Source organism: Sturnira hondurensis, unplaced genomic scaffold (genome assembly GCF_014824575.4).
Source record: "Sturnira hondurensis isolate 20B ecotype Veracruz unplaced genomic scaffold, ASM1482457v3 Scaffold0006199, whole genome shotgun sequence".
NCBI lineage: Eukaryota > Metazoa > Chordata > Mammalia > Chiroptera > Phyllostomidae > Sturnira > Sturnira hondurensis.
The window spans coordinates 778,116-792,976 of NW_028078830.1; the positions used below are offsets into that span (position 1 = coordinate 778,116).

The 14,861-nt window shown below is 46.8% G+C and overlaps 1 protein-coding gene across 2 annotated transcripts; it reads left to right on the forward strand.

Moving 5' to 3' along the window:
- The first annotated feature begins 4,604 nt into the window (after nt 1-4,604).
- Nucleotides 4,605-13,966, forward strand: ZNF8 (zinc finger protein 8). Of its 2 annotated transcripts, none has more exons than XM_037047633.1 (4): nt 4,605-4,771; nt 10,032-10,158; nt 10,454-10,564; nt 12,237-13,966. In XM_037047633.1, exons 1-4 carry the CDS (start codon nt 4,706-4,708, stop codon nt 13,652-13,654), a joined length of 1,722 nt encoding a protein of 573 aa, XP_036903528.1. In that variant the 5' UTR covers nt 4,605-4,705; the 3' UTR covers nt 13,655-13,966. The 2 variants fall into 2 exon arrangements, with proteins under 2 accessions (XP_036903528.1, XP_036903529.1); XM_037047634.1 differs by having other exon boundaries at nt 10,454-10,549.
- The last annotated feature ends 895 nt before the right edge of the window (nt 13,967-14,861 follow it).

Below are 14,861 nucleotides of genomic sequence, written 5' to 3' on the forward strand. Positions count from 1 at the left end.
AAACCTGATGCTCTAAGGACCCAAGCACTGGGCTCATTTGAAATGAGAACCTGAGACCTTTCCTCCTGAAATGATTCTCATAATCAGAGTCTAGTGATAACTAATGAAAATGTGTGTAAGTCCCACCTGAAAGGAAGTGTTGAAATTGCAGTTTCTGGGTCCACCTTCAGAGAGTCCACTTTCTCAGGCTGAGGAGGAACCTAGACATTTGCATAGTCTGAGGACAGTTTTTTTTAATTTTGTTTATAGGTTTTGGAGAGGGAAATAATTTATTGTTCCACTCACGCACTCCTTGATTCTTTTTTTTTAAAGATTTTTATTTATTTATCTTAGAGGGGAAGGGAAGGAGAGACAGAGACAGAGACAGAGAGAGAAATATTAATGTATGGTTGCCTCTCGCGCGTCCCCCACCGGGAGCCGGAAACTGGCCTGCAACCCAGGCATGTGCCCTGACTGGGAATCGAACCGCGATTGTGTGGCTCGCAGGCCCGCACTCAATCCACTGAGCTACACCAGCCAGGGCTCCTTTATTCTTATATGTGTTCTGATCAGAGATTGGAGCCACAATCTTGGCATGTCAGGGCAATGCTCTAACCAACTGAGCTACCTAGCCAGGGCTAAGGACACTTTCTACAGCTATATTTTTTATTAAAGATTTTTTAAATTTATGTATCTTTAGAGGGGAAGGGAAGGAGAGAGGGAGAGGAATATCAATGTATGGTTGCCTCTCATGCATCCCCTTCTGGGAACTGGCCTGCAACCCAGGCATGTGCCCTGACTGGGAATCGAGCTGCCATCCTTTGATTCGTAGCCCACGATCGGTCCACTGAGCTACACCAGCCAGGGCTCTATAGCTATATTTTTTAAATTTTGCAAAGAGTAATCTCTAAATTTTATATTTATATATGTTTCTTTCATTGGTTTCACTTAAATTTGTGATCAGATAAAGGAGACCCAAAAGAAAAACCACACCCACTTCGTGTAAATGCTGAACAGTTTTTTTTATTTGATTTGTCTTTTTAAGTTCATTTTTTATACCTCCTTTCCCATAATCACCACACTGTCGTTTGTGTCCATGAGTTACTTTTCTTTAGGGGGGCAGGCTTCTTTGAACACATCCATCTTCCCTCCCCACTTGAAAATACAGATACCAAAATAATCCTAAACATATTTTTGACACAACTAGCAGTGGAATGATTGGAGACCCAGAAGACAGTCCCCAATCCAGAGGTTTTCCACAAGATTTCATGGGATTCCACATATAGTTGTATGCCTGGCTTAGATTTATTGCAGTAATATACCAAGGATAAACAGTTTATGCAGAAAGGAAAAGATGAAGTCTGGGGGAATCCATGTGCAGGTTTTAATTGCTCTCTCTCTTTCGAGGTGGTCACACAAAGCGGTGGGGACCAGGCAAGAAGACACCATCTGCCCAGCATGGACCAAAGGCCAGACTCCCAGAAGTAGAGTAGGCTCAGTGTAAACTGGGTTGTTGTTTGTGGGTTTGCTTTGTTTTTTGTTTTTATTTTTCATAGTCTAGGCACAGCGAAAAGGCACCACTCTAAAAGCCAGTTTTGCAAAAAGGACCTAAAATGTGCAACCTCAGGCCTGTTGTGTTTATCTTTTTTTGCATAAGCTTTCATATCTCTTCAAATATGAATGCAGTTAGCCATATTCACAGTACCTGTTGCATTAAGCTGTTTAAACTGCAGTTCTGGCTACACATGTGGAGGATGTACATGGTTCATACAGTTCCTGCTTCAGATTGGATTTAAGAACGTGTCACAACTCAGTATTCTTGGCACTTCTTCCCTTGATTCTGTCTTGTAGACGTGAATCCCGTTTGGACTGCTCTAAGCTTAGCTTAAAAGCCAGGGTCTTGATAATGTGAGAGAGTCAAGCCAGGACTGAACCTACAACCCAGTAATGTGCCTGGACCGGGAATGAAACTTGCAACCTTTTGGCAGACAGGATGATGCTCAAATAACACACCTGGCCAGCATGCAAAACCTCTTAAAAGTTTTAAACAATGATGACTTCTTAAACTAAGATGCTTGTGGTGCAAAGAAAGCAGGAGGGAGAGACATTTAAGGGGTAAAATTTCCAAAGCCAGGATTAAGTTTATGTTACTACCCAACATTCACTTCTTGCCATTCTCGGAGTTCATTGGAATCAGCTGGGTGATGTTTTCACTTAGGGTCACTCATGCAGTTTCAGAGGCAGCGACTGCTAGAGTCGCTGGAGACTTCAGCATCCAAGATGGCCCACTCTAAGGCTGGAAGTAGATGCTGACTGCCAGCTAGGAGGAACTCAGCTTGGACTGTTGGCTGGAGGACTCACATTGGACTGCCTCACATGACCTGGGCTGTTCTCAACAGGGTGAGTGGATTCCAAGAGGGAATATCCCAGGAATGAGCATTTCAGCTCTTTATGATATAGCCTCATAAGTCCTACATCATCATTTGACCTTATTTTATTGGATAGCTAGTCGGGGTCCACCCAGAGTCAAGGGGAGGGGAAATAAATTCCACTTGTCAATGGAAAGAGTGACAGAGTTTGGGACCTCATTTAGTTCACTAAAGAGCCTCAATGTAATAGAAAAGGAGGAATATAGAGTAACACTGAAATTATGACAGATGACTGAGTAGCCTGAGGTGACATGAAGAAGCAAGCTTCGAATACAAGAACAATATGTGTGCTTGCGTTCAGGTTATATTGAGGTACCTAAGGGACATCAAAGTGGAGCTGCCCACTTTGAAATGTTAGCCAGGGTCAGGGAAAACCTTGATAACCTTCAGTAATGAAGGTTATCCTTCTGAAAGGTTAACCAGTAACCTTCATACTGAAAACCTTCAGTGATGTCATTACTGAAGTCTCACAAGAAGGTATGAAAGTGTGTTCTTTGAGCACATAGAGATCACTTGCTGTAATTTTTTTTTTTGTCCAGATACTTTACCCCAAAACATCTCCAGGGCTCCCTCTCTGATCTCCAGGCCTGGGCTCACACCTCCCTTCCTCAGTGAGTGGTTTTTCAAGCATATAGGGAAGTGGTATGAGTATCCTGTAAAGGCACTTTTTAAGGCTTTTTTTACACTGAGTTTATCCATCTGTTTAGAGAGAAACATTGATTTTGTTCCACTTGCTTCTCACATGTTCCCTGACCAAGGATTGAACCCATAACCCTGGCACAATGACGACCAACCAACTGAGCAACCTGACCAGGGCGGGGGGGTTTAATTTATTTTTAAAGAGAAAAGAGAGGGAGAGAAAAATCACGTGCCCCACCACTGGGGGCCTGGTCTGCAACCCAGGCATGTCCCCTGACAGGGAATTGAACCCATGACCCTGTGGTTTGTGGGCCTGCACTCAATCCACTAAGCTACATCAGCTAGGGCTTACTGGTTGATTTTAGAGAGGGAGAGGGAAACACTGATTTGTCGTTGCACTTATTTATGCATGTATTGGTTGATTCTTGTAAAAAATACAGCTTTATCTAAAAAAGAATAAATAAAAATAATGGCACAAGTTTTAATACAATACCCAGTTTTCACAAAATTACAAGACGTTGTCAGTCTTAAATTGAGGGCCCCAAATACTTTCTGTAGGTTCTATCAATGTTTCCCTTATTACATATTAAAATGAAAACAATAAGATTAAAAAAATATTGTATGTTAACGTTTGAATAATGCCCCCTGGGAATTCATATATTGAAGTCCTAACCCCATAGCTCAGAATGCAACCTTTGAGATAGTGTCTCTACAGAGGTGATTAAAACTTCACCAGGGTGAGTCCAGCTCCTGTATAACCAGCATCCTTACAGAAAGGGAAATTTGGAGACAGGCACACAGTCTTGTTTTGTCCCCTTGTATTTAATCCACAATACCCTTATTGTTAGATATATACTTAATATATTTATACTATGTGCATCGAATGTATATATGTACATTAAATGTATATATACGTGTGTGTATATATACACATAATGTTTGTGTGTATATACCTACATTAAACTCTCACCCAATATATTTTTATTAATTTTGGAGAGAGCGGAACCGATTGGTTGCCTTCCGAACGCCCCCGTCCCCACTGGGATCAACCTGCAACCTAGGTGTGTGCCCCTCCGGGAAGGGCAATACCGAAACTGCAGTTCCCCTGGTATTTGGGAGGACGCTGCCATGAATGGAGCCACCCGGATAGGGTAAGAAATAATTTTAAAGGACAAAGTAATAGGAACCCCCAAGGTAAAAGGGGGGAGCCTCAGGAATGACTTTACACCAGCCCATTCCGTCCCATTGTATAAACTGCTCTGAGGGGACAGCCAGGCAAAGCCTGCGGACAGAGCCGGCTGGAAGGCCGCTACCCAGAGAGCCTGCATCTTCCAGGTGATGGAGGCCCAGGTCGCCCCACAGGGTCGCTGAAATCATCGCCCGCAGCCGCTGCGGACCACCCTTAGCCGGAAGCTAGCAGGCGGAGGCTCCCATTGGCCTGAAGCCAAGAGGCTTCCATTGGTCGAAGAAATAAGGAGCAAAGACTCCATTGGTTGGGCGTTACGGCGCGCCGCCTGGCCTTCTGGGAGATGTAGTCACAGTGTCCCCGGCTGGACCGCCATTGTCCAGTGTTCAGCGAGTGGAACGGTCGGGCTAGTGCAGAGGGCTCTCGGGTTTATAATCGTTCGGGGCCCCTCTCCTCGACCTGTTGGTCTAGCATGGATCCCGAGGAGGGGGCGGCCGCATTGGCGATGGCTACGGGGCCTCCGACGGAACGGCTTCAGGTAATAATTATAATAATGGAGACAGCGGGCCCGGCCGAGCGTCTCCCTCAGATACTGACCCTGCTCGTGGTGAGCCGGGCCTGGGGGTTATCCCGCGTTACACGCAAGGAAACTGAGGCGCAGGTCGGCACGTGCTGAGTGGCACCGCTGCTACGGGACGGGACCGGGATTCGAACTACGGACCTCTGGTGCCCCACTGCTGGTCATCATTTGGTCCTCTGGCCGATACCCTTCCCTCCACCCCGAAGGCCGAACCCCGAGATGATGGGTAATCGGTACTGTCGACTGAAGATGCTCTGATGCGTGGAGTCGGCCCAGTGCCTGGCTTCGTGCAGACCGGGCCTGCGGACGGGGTTTTACTTGGAGGGAGAGGGTAAGGAGAGATCACCGTGAGGCGGAACGGCGACGAAGGTCCCCGCGGGGCTGTGGGGACAGCGGTGCAGGGCAGCCAGTGCTTGCAAGCCCCTCAGGGAAGGCCCCTATCCACAGCACCAGCAATTCTAGACAAACTGGCCGCTGCTGATGTCCTCCTTAAAGAGCTCTTTCTCCACGCTGGCATAATTCTGGACGCTCGTATCTTTGAACTAATGTTTCCTGTCTTTTTTCTTTTAATCCTCACCTAAGGATATGTTTATTGATCTCAGAGAAGAAGGGAGAGAGAGAAACATAGATCAGTTGCCTCCCATACATGCTCCAACTGGGGATTGAACCAGCAAACTTTTGGTGTCCGGATGATGCTTCAACCAAGTGACCCCCACCTGGCCACTTCCAGTCTTTTTTTGTTTGTTTGTTTGTTTGTTTGTTTACAGGGGTTGGCAGTATTTCCGACTTAGTGTGCAAAGCGAGACTATAAATTGTCTTAGATTTGCATGTTTTAGAATGTGTGTTGTTGCAGATCTTCATGAAAATGCAATCACATTTTAGTTTGCTTTGGCTGAGGGTGTTGGGGCAGGGAGTGAGCGGTGTCCAAGAGAGTGAGAGCTAGACAGTAATTAAAGCAGCAAAAACAGATTTAATTCAGAACTCTTGCAGCAGAAGGAAAGAGATTTCAACGTAGAATTAGGCTCAGTTCTGAACCCAACAAGAAAATGGGGCATTATAGTAGGTGCGAGAAAGGGTTCTTGCTGAAGCAGAGTAGGTGATCATGTTACTGAGGCAATTGTGGGTGAGGAGAAAAAAGTATGAGGAGTGATGACATACGGAGAAGGGGAATCCCAGCGAAACTGACTTGACAGGATTTTTGGTAAAACTAGGTGATGTGTAAATGGGCACAGAATCCTAAAAGTCAAGGTTTAGATGAGAAGTGTTCAGAGGAGCCAGACTAAAATTTGGTCAAGGTGAGAGCCTTTATCAGTAGTAAGAGAGGCTTAGGAGGAAATGTACTAGTTACCTGTTGCTGTGTAACAAATCAAAAAACACATTGGCCTAAAACAATAATAAATACCTCACAGTTTCTTTTTTTTATACTTTAATGTTTTGGGGTTTTTGTTTTGTTTTTTAAGATTTTGTTTGTTTGTTTGTTTATAGAGAGAGGGGAAAGGAGGGAGAAAGAGACAGAGAAACATTGATATGTGAGAGATACATCCATCAGCCTGCAACCCAGGCATGTGCCCTGACCGGGAACTGAACCAGAGACATTTTGGTTTGCAGGCCAGTACTCAATCCACTGAGCTATACCAGCCAGGGCAGTTTCTTTCTTTTTTCTTTTTTTTTTCAAAAAAGATTTTATTTATTTTTAGAGAGAGGAGAAGGGAGGGAGAAACAGAGAAAGTGAAACATTGATATGTAAGAGAAACATTGATTCTTTGCTTCTCACACACCCCCACCTGGGAGCCCGGCCCACAACCCAGGCATGTGCTCTGACCAGGGGACCCTTCACTTTGCAGGAAGATACCCAACCCACTAAGCCACATCAGTCAGGGCACCTCACAGTCTCTGATGATAGGAGTTCTGGAATGACTTAGCTGATGGGCCTTCCCTGGGCTTTTGACATTACAATCAAGATGTCAGCCTGGATTTCTGTCCCCTGAGACTTGACTAGGTCTAGAGGATCCACCTCCAAGATGGCTCACTCAGGTGACAGTTGGCAGGAGGCCTTAGTTCCTTCCAACATAGGTCTCTGTGGAGCTGCTTAGGTGTTCTTACAACTTGTCATCTGGCTTCCCACACAGCAACTAATCCAGGAAAGGGCCTGGTGGAAGCCACAATGCCTTTTGTGACCTGAGGTCAGAATTCCCACTCTCACATTTCCACAGAATTCCCCCTCTGTCAGTATCCTATCAGTGACACAAGTCAAACCTCTTCATATAGGAGGGTACCACAAAAGAGTTGGGGCTCATGGGGGTGCATTTTGGAGGCCAGACACTGCAGGAGGCAAAAAGCAAAGTGAAGGGTGTATTAGCTTCATATAGTTGCTGTAACATTACCACAAACTTGGTGGTTTAAAACAATACACATTTATCCTTACATTCTGCAGGTCAGAAGTCAGAGATCATTGGCACTGGGCTGAAATCAGTGCGTGGACAGAGCCATGCTTCCTGTCAGTGCTCTAGGTGGGAACCACCTTTTCCTACTGTAGACCTTGCCTGCCTTGGCTCCTGCTTTTTGTCCATCTTCAGAGTCAGCAGCTTTGCATCTTGCTTTAGTGATGATATTGCCTTCTTCTCTCTGTAATGAAATGTCCCTCTGCCTTGCCCTTAGAAGCACATTTATGACTGCATTTAGGGTCCACATGGATAATTCAGGATCCTCTCCCCATCTTAAAATCCTTAATTACATCAACAAACTCCTTTTTGCCATTGACGGTAACATTCAGAGGTTCCCAGATATACTTGGGGGTCATTATTCAGCCAACCATAGTCAGGCTTAGGGGTCTCCTGTATCCAATGATGAGGAGTCATTCGGGTGTTTTAAGCAGGAATGGCGTGGGTTTGAGAAGAACCAGTCAATAATATGGGGGTGAGGATAGGAGAGACACTGAGGATTAACTAAGGCACTGGGGGGAGGGAGGTTGGGGACAATGACAGTGCTGGCCAATGCCAGGGTGGCCTGGTCAGATGGGGAGAGTGTGTGGGTTTGAAGCAGGCCATCCCTCCAGGCCCCAGCAGTGCAGAGCAAGAGGAGGGCTACAGGGGGCTGATGTAGAGCAGCAGGGGCAGTCACAAGACAGCAAGGAGTAGCCTCCTGCTAGAATCCCAGGAGACACGAAGAACTCATGTGAGGTCTTGTGGCCTGAACAGACCAGTGGTTAGTGCATCTGGTACCTGGGCTTTCATTGGCAACCCATGCAGAGTAGGTGATGGAGGGTAGGGGCAGGAGGCACAGGGAGCATGTATCAGGGTTGGAGGACCTGAGTGGCAGGTGAGGACAGCAGGACAGGAGCAGAGACCTCTGTCTCCAGTCAAAAGGTTCAGCATGTTTTCTGCACAATTTTTGTCAGAGCCACATGCCACCCTGTACTATAACTTCTTCAATATTTAAAAAATCTTTTTTCTCTCTATTCTTAAAGAAGATTTTATTTATTTTTTAGAGAGTGGGGGAAGGGAGAGCTACAAGGAGAAAACCATTGATCGTGAAAGAGACATTGATTAGGTGCCTCTCTCATGCCCCCGTCCACAGACCTGGACTGCAACCCAAGCATGTGCTCTGACAGGGAACTGAACCAGTTACACTGAGGCTCTACTTGTGGTTTTCTTGTTTGTTTTTGTTTAAAGAAAATGCCTTTTTAAAGTTTAGGTATTGGAGCCCTGGCTGGGTGGTTCAGTTGGTGGGAGCATTGTCCCATGCACCAAAAGTTTGCAGGTTCGATCCCAGTTGGCGCACGTCCCCCATTGGGCATTCATTGATCAATGTTTCTCTCTCACATCAGTGTTTCTCTCTCTCCCTTCTTCCCTTCCTATCTAAAAACCAATAAACATATACTCGAGTGAGGATTAATAAAAAAGAAAATTAAGGTATTTGATATATGGTTTCAATTTGCATTTTTACTTTATTTGAATATTGTGACTATTTACTAATTTTTTATATCTCCTTTGATATCTTCTGTTATATTTTCTTCATTTTACTTAGGTTGCATCTATTATTGATTTGTAAGAGTTCTTTGTGTCTTGTATCCATATCTGGATACAAGTCTTACCAGATACGTGATTTGCAATAAGTATCTCCCATTATGTGGGTGTCTTTCCATTAGCGTGTTCTCTGGAGCACACAAATTTTTAATCTTGATTAAGTTCAATTGATTTATTGCTAGTGCTTTTGAGAATCCTTTTTAAGAATCCTTTCCCAATTCCAAAGTTAGGAAGATTTATTCTTGTGTTTTTTCCTAAAAGTTTAATAGTTTCAGCTTTTACATTTTAAGTTTTTGATCCATTTTGAGTTTTTTATATATGGTGCGAGGTTGGGGACTGACTTTATTCTTTTGCATGTGGCTGTCCAGTTGTCCTGTAGAAAGTGTTTTACAGCCACTTAGTCCCCTTCGTAGCCTCCAAAGAGACAGGGAAACAAGGCAGCATACTTGGGTTTCTGCTCCATGACTCTTGAAAAGGAAATGACAGAGCCAAGACTCTGATCCAGAAATATCTAGCTTTTGACCGTGGCCACAGCCTGTCCACAAAAGAATTATGTTTGTGGGACATTTCTTCTCACCAGAGACTGGCAGTTCTGACCACTTAGGGTCTGTGTTTTCCCAAGATTAGTTGTTTCTGGGTCCTAGTGCCCTTTTAGACACGGCATATATTACCTGTCCCCTCCAGTGTCACCTCTCTCAGGTTAAATATCCTGGTGGGCTCTTACACTGGCCCACTTCAGCCACTTGTGAGCCTAAAGGCAGGTGATTTCTCTTAATTATACACCCCTCTTTTCAGAGAGGATGACAAGCCTTGCTTTGAATCTAAGGATTAATGTATCGGTTAACTGTAGCTGTATAACAAACTATCCCAAACCTAGTCTCTTGAGACAGTAACCATTTCTCTAGCCCACAGATCTGTAAGTCAGCAGTGCAGAGGTCACCTGTCTGAAGTCAACTGTAGGTCAGCTGTGGGGTGCTTTTGGTCTTATCTGGATACTCACGTTTCTTCTCTGTATAACTCACACCTACGTGCAGCAGCCCAGCAGGTGCCCAGTGAGTCTTGACTCACATTGCCCAGAACATGCACTCTCTTAGGACACTGGTCCACACATTTTCCCCTTCCCCATTCCTCCTCCTCTTTCTGAGAGTACTGATGGGAACAACCCGGCTGATTGACCGTGTGTGATGTTTCAGGAGCCGGTGACCTTCCGGGATGTGGCTGTGGACTTCACTCGGGAGGAGTGGGGACAGCTGGGCCCTGCCCAGAGGACCCTGTATCGTGACGTGATGCTGGAGACCTTTGGGCATCTGCTCTCTGTGGGTAAGGCCTGCTTCCCAAGCTGACAGGCAGATTCCTGCAGTCACTTACTCTTCATGGCTTATAGGTTGTAGGGCCTCTGGTACGAAGACTTGACATGGGGATCAGGGACCATGGGTTCTCCTTCCCTGTAGGACATGTGGACAGGGGGGTGTCTGCCCTTTTCTGTCCCATTGCAAAGCCTTCACTGTGTTGTGAGATGTCCCCATGTCCTGATGGTCAGGAGTAGGGACTTGAGGCTGGGCTGGTTCTTTCTGTCCAAAGTAGAACCCCACATTCTGTGTTCTTCTGTTTCTAGGACCTGAGCTTCCCAAACCTGATGTCATCTCCCAGCTGGAACAAGGAACTGAGCTGTGGATGGTGGAGAGAGGAATTGCCCAGGGACGCCGTCCCGGTGAGAACCCACCAGGTGAGTTCTCCGGGTATTGGGGTCCTGAGACTCTCTGGACATCAGTGATCACAGCGAAAGGTTAAGGGGAAAGTTGGAAAGGGGGAAAGGCCGGTGGGCAAAGTACAGAAGAGGCCAGGCTCAGAGTCGCTCCCCCGTGGGGCTGAGTCCGTGGTGGTGGTTGCAGCAGCCAAAGAAAATGGGTTCACCTTCACCTCACTGCCCTGTACAAGGGGAGCCTGTCTGTGTCTAGAAGATTTCGTAATGGGGGTTCCCCCAAGCTGTCCTGAAGACAGGGGCACCTCCACTTGTAGGTGGCTTGTCTAACTTAGATTTTCCAGAACTGATCTGCTTGTCTGCCCTGCCCTCAGCCTGCTGCTTCCATGTGTCATTCAGTGTCTGTGCCCCAAGCTCCTGATGGTAGGGCCTTCTGTCTATGGGGTCACTGCTTTATCCCCAGCATCTGGGATCACATGGTAAATACTGTGGGCTTTATGGGCTGCATGCGGTTTCTGTATTTGTTTTCTGTCACAGCTCTAACAAATTACTATGAACATAGCAGCTTCAAACAATATACATTTGTTGCCTCACAATTCTGTCAGTCAGACCTGACTGGTTTGTCTGCTCTTGGACAAAGTTAAGGTGTCAACCAGGCTGGGGCCAGGGGCCGTACAGAGAGGCTTAGGAAGACATCACATCCAGGCATCCAGGCTCCACCAGGCTCCACCAGGCTCCACCAGGTTGTTGGCAGAATTCAGCTGTGTGTGTCCATAGACTGAGGTTTCTGTGTTCATCCAAGAGTTGTTCCCAGCTCTCAGAGGCCCTGCACAGCTGCCTCTTATCCCACCTGCCTCTTCTACTCATAAACACAGGGATTGCTTCGGGCCTGCCCAGGTAACCCAGCGTCATGTCCCTGTTTTACAGTCAGCTGATGAGTGACTTTCTTTTTTTTGATTGTTTTTATTTATCTTTAGAGGGGAAGGGAAGGAGAGAGGGAGAAAAATATCAATGTATGGTTGCCTTTCATGCGTCCCCTGCTGGGAACTGGCCTGCAACCCAGGCATGTGCCCTGACTGGGAATCAAACTGAGATCCTTTGGTTCGCAGACCTGCGCTCAATCCACTGAGCTATACCAGCCAGGGCCCGATGAGTGACTTTCATGTCACCTACAGAACCTCTTCACAGTAGTACCTACATGACTGATTGAACAGTCAGGGGACAGTGTTGGAATTCCACCTGTCTCTGTTGCATATTTTTTTCTACAGCCCTTTAAAAACATAAAACCCTGATCACTTAAGTCACATAATGTCTAATCACTGGGTTGTTCACCTAAAACTAATATAATATTGTGTGTAAACTGTAATTGAAAAATAAAAAAAACTAAAACAAAACAAAAAACACATATACACATAAAAACCATCTATAGCTTGGCCACTTCCTTTTCTGGTCCCTGATCTAGGCCCAAACCTAGAAGGGGTTTCCTAGACCCATGGCAGGTGCTCAGGAAATATTTGTTGAGATGATAAACTGAGGAAGCTGTGTTTGCTGACAGGGCACTTGGTGTTGACATAAAAGCAGAACCAACATTTGCCTGGAGGCAGAGCAGGTAGTTGGGAAGTGGGCTTGGCTGTCAGAGGTTTGCCCCTTCTTCATGTGTTTCCCGCCAACCTCTCAGAACTCTGGTTTCTTTCAGGCTGGGAGCCTGGACCTGAAAACCAAGCGCCACCCACAGAGCAGGGCCTTCTTGCAGAGGAGCTGCCCTGCATCGTGGAAAGGGAAGGCTTCCTGGGGGACACTGCCTGTCTCGCCACACAGGGGGAAGGCTGGGACTGTGAGGGCCAGGTCAAGGTGCCTGAGAAGGATCAGGATAGTTCCAGGCACTTGGAATTTTGCCTTGAGGAAGCACCAGTTCAAGATAAAAGCTATGAAAGTCTCGGACTTGGGGAAACCTGTCTCCCAAGTTCCAACCTAAACGTGTTCCCAGAGATTCCGCAGAGAGAATATTTCTGTACTTCAGACTCAAAGGTCGCAGATTCAGAGGGTCACTCACACTCTGTCAGTCAGCAGACATGCTCTTCAGGGGAGCAGCCAAGTGACAGTGGTGACTGCAGTACAGCCTCCCGTCCCGCTGTTCCCGAGGCAGAGCTCACACCAGGCCCGGTGCAAGAAAAACCCTACAAGTGCTCGGACTGCGGGAAGTCCTTCAACCACAATGCACACCTCACCGTGCACAGGAGGATCCACACGGGAGAGAGACCTTACATGTGCAAGGAGTGCGGGAAAGCCTTCAGCCAGAACTCCTCACTGGTACAGCATGAGCGCATCCACACAGGAGACAAGCCCTACAAGTGTGCAGAGTGCGGGAAGTCCTTCTGCCACAGCACACACCTCACTGTGCACCGCAGGATCCACACTGGCGAGAAGCCCTATGCGTGCCAGGACTGTGGAAGGGCCTTCAATCAGAACTCCTCGCTGGGCCGCCACAAGCGGACCCACACTGGAGAGAAGCCGTATACCTGCAGTGTGTGTGGGAAGTCCTTCTCACGGACCACATGCCTGTTCCTCCACCTGCGGACTCACACTGAAGAGCGGCCCTATGAGTGCAACCACTGCGGCAAGGGCTTCCGGCACAGCTCCTCGCTGGCACAGCACCAGCGCAAGCATGCTGGGGAGAAGCCCTACGAATGCCGCCAGAGGCTGATCTTTGCGCAGGCAGCTGCTCTCACCAAGCACGAGTGGGCCTGCGACACGCCTGTGAATCCAGGGGAGAGGGCTCAACGGAGTGACAGGCCCTTCAAGTGCAGTCAGTGCGGCAAGTGCTTCACTCAGAGCTCGCACCTCATCAGACACCAAGTGACTCACACCAGAGAAGAGCCTCGTGGGCGAAATCGGAGGCGGAAGGAGCAGCCCCTGGGCCGCAGCTCTCAGCAGCATGTGCATGCAGGTGAGAACCCTGGGGGCAAGCCGAAGGCAGGGCAGCCTGCGAGCAGGGCACTTGCCCTCTTTGACATCCATGAAGTCATGCAGGAGAAAAACCCAGTGCACGTTATTGGGGTAGAAGAAACTTCAGTGGGCACTTCTGTGTTGTTGGACGTCAGAGACTCCACATAGGGAGAAAGCACAAGATAACTCTGAACCACAGGTACATAACTTGTTAAGTCCACATGGGCTGTGCACCAACAGGATCGCTAGGGGTAAAAAGGCCCAGGGTGACCTCTTACTTCCTATGAAAGATGCTTCCTAAACACCGGAGATTGGTAGTCCTCAGATCTATCAAGCTTGGTGCCTCCTTTAACCAGATATATTATACTGTTCCCTCTATGACCCTAAAATGAATTTAAACATAAGGTCAAAAAAGTCATCCTATAACTGTGTTTTGTAAAGGATAATTAAAACAAAAGTAAATTATGGTGGAGTAACGTGTACTGAGTTGGTGCGGAGTCTCTCCATGACTGGCTTGTTACTCTGGAGACCCAGCACTGTCTGCTGATTGTTATTTGGTATGCGGGGTCTGGGGTTGGCCACAGAAATTCTGTGACAGGCATTCCTATATGGGATGTGACTTTTCAGTGGTGACTCACTATTGGAAAGGTTTTGAGCAAAACAAAATGCCATTGCATTTCTGGAAAGTTCTGTATTAAATTCTCAGCATGCAGGAATTAATGTGTGTTTACATGTAAAGTCAACTGAGAATCTAAGTTCATACTTACAAATAGGTTGTTTCATCATACACACAGGGCCTCCAGGGACCAGTCTACATTTCACAGACATTAGAGCAGCTTGGCTCCAACTCACCTGTCAGCCACTCTCATGCCCAAATCAAACCACAAAGAAGCCCTGTGAAAATCCGCAGCATTCCTTGGGGGCATCACAGCCCCACTGAAAACCATTTCAACAGCTAGTGTTGCTCTAAGCCTGAGGTTCTTCATCGGGGTGATTTTGTGTCCTGGAAGACGTTCCATAATGTCTGGAGATATTTTTGTCTGTCATGACTGGCAGAGGGGAGGGATGCCACTGGCATCTAGTGGGTTCAGGCCAGTGATGCTGTTCAACGTCCTATAGTGCCCAAAACAGTCCCCTTGGCAGAATTCTCTGGACCCACATGTTCCAAGGTAGAGACACTATGCCCAGCAATACAGCTGTTTTCCAAAATGTAAATTGGTTGATCGGGCCTATGTGCTAATAATCCTCAATATTTTATTTTAACAAATGGTATCATTAGCTAGTTAATGCACAATGTAGTTTTTAGGGAGTTTTTTAGTTTGTTTTTATCATTTTGTAGTATTCATAACTGGTGTGGAGAAAGGAGGAGAATCCA

Coding starts and splice junctions, on each gene's coding strand:
- ZNF8 (XM_037047633.1), top strand. CDS start 4,706: ATGGATCCCGAGGAGGGGGCGGCCGCATTGGCGATGGCTACGGGGCCT. Junction 4,772..10,031: donor CTCCGACGGAACGGCTTCAG/GTAATAATTATA, acceptor GTGATGTTTCAG/GAGCCGGTGACCTTCCGGGA. Junction 10,159..10,453: donor TGGGCATCTGCTCTCTGTGG/GTAAGGCCTGCT, acceptor TTCTGTTTCTAG/GACCTGAGCTTCCCAAACCT.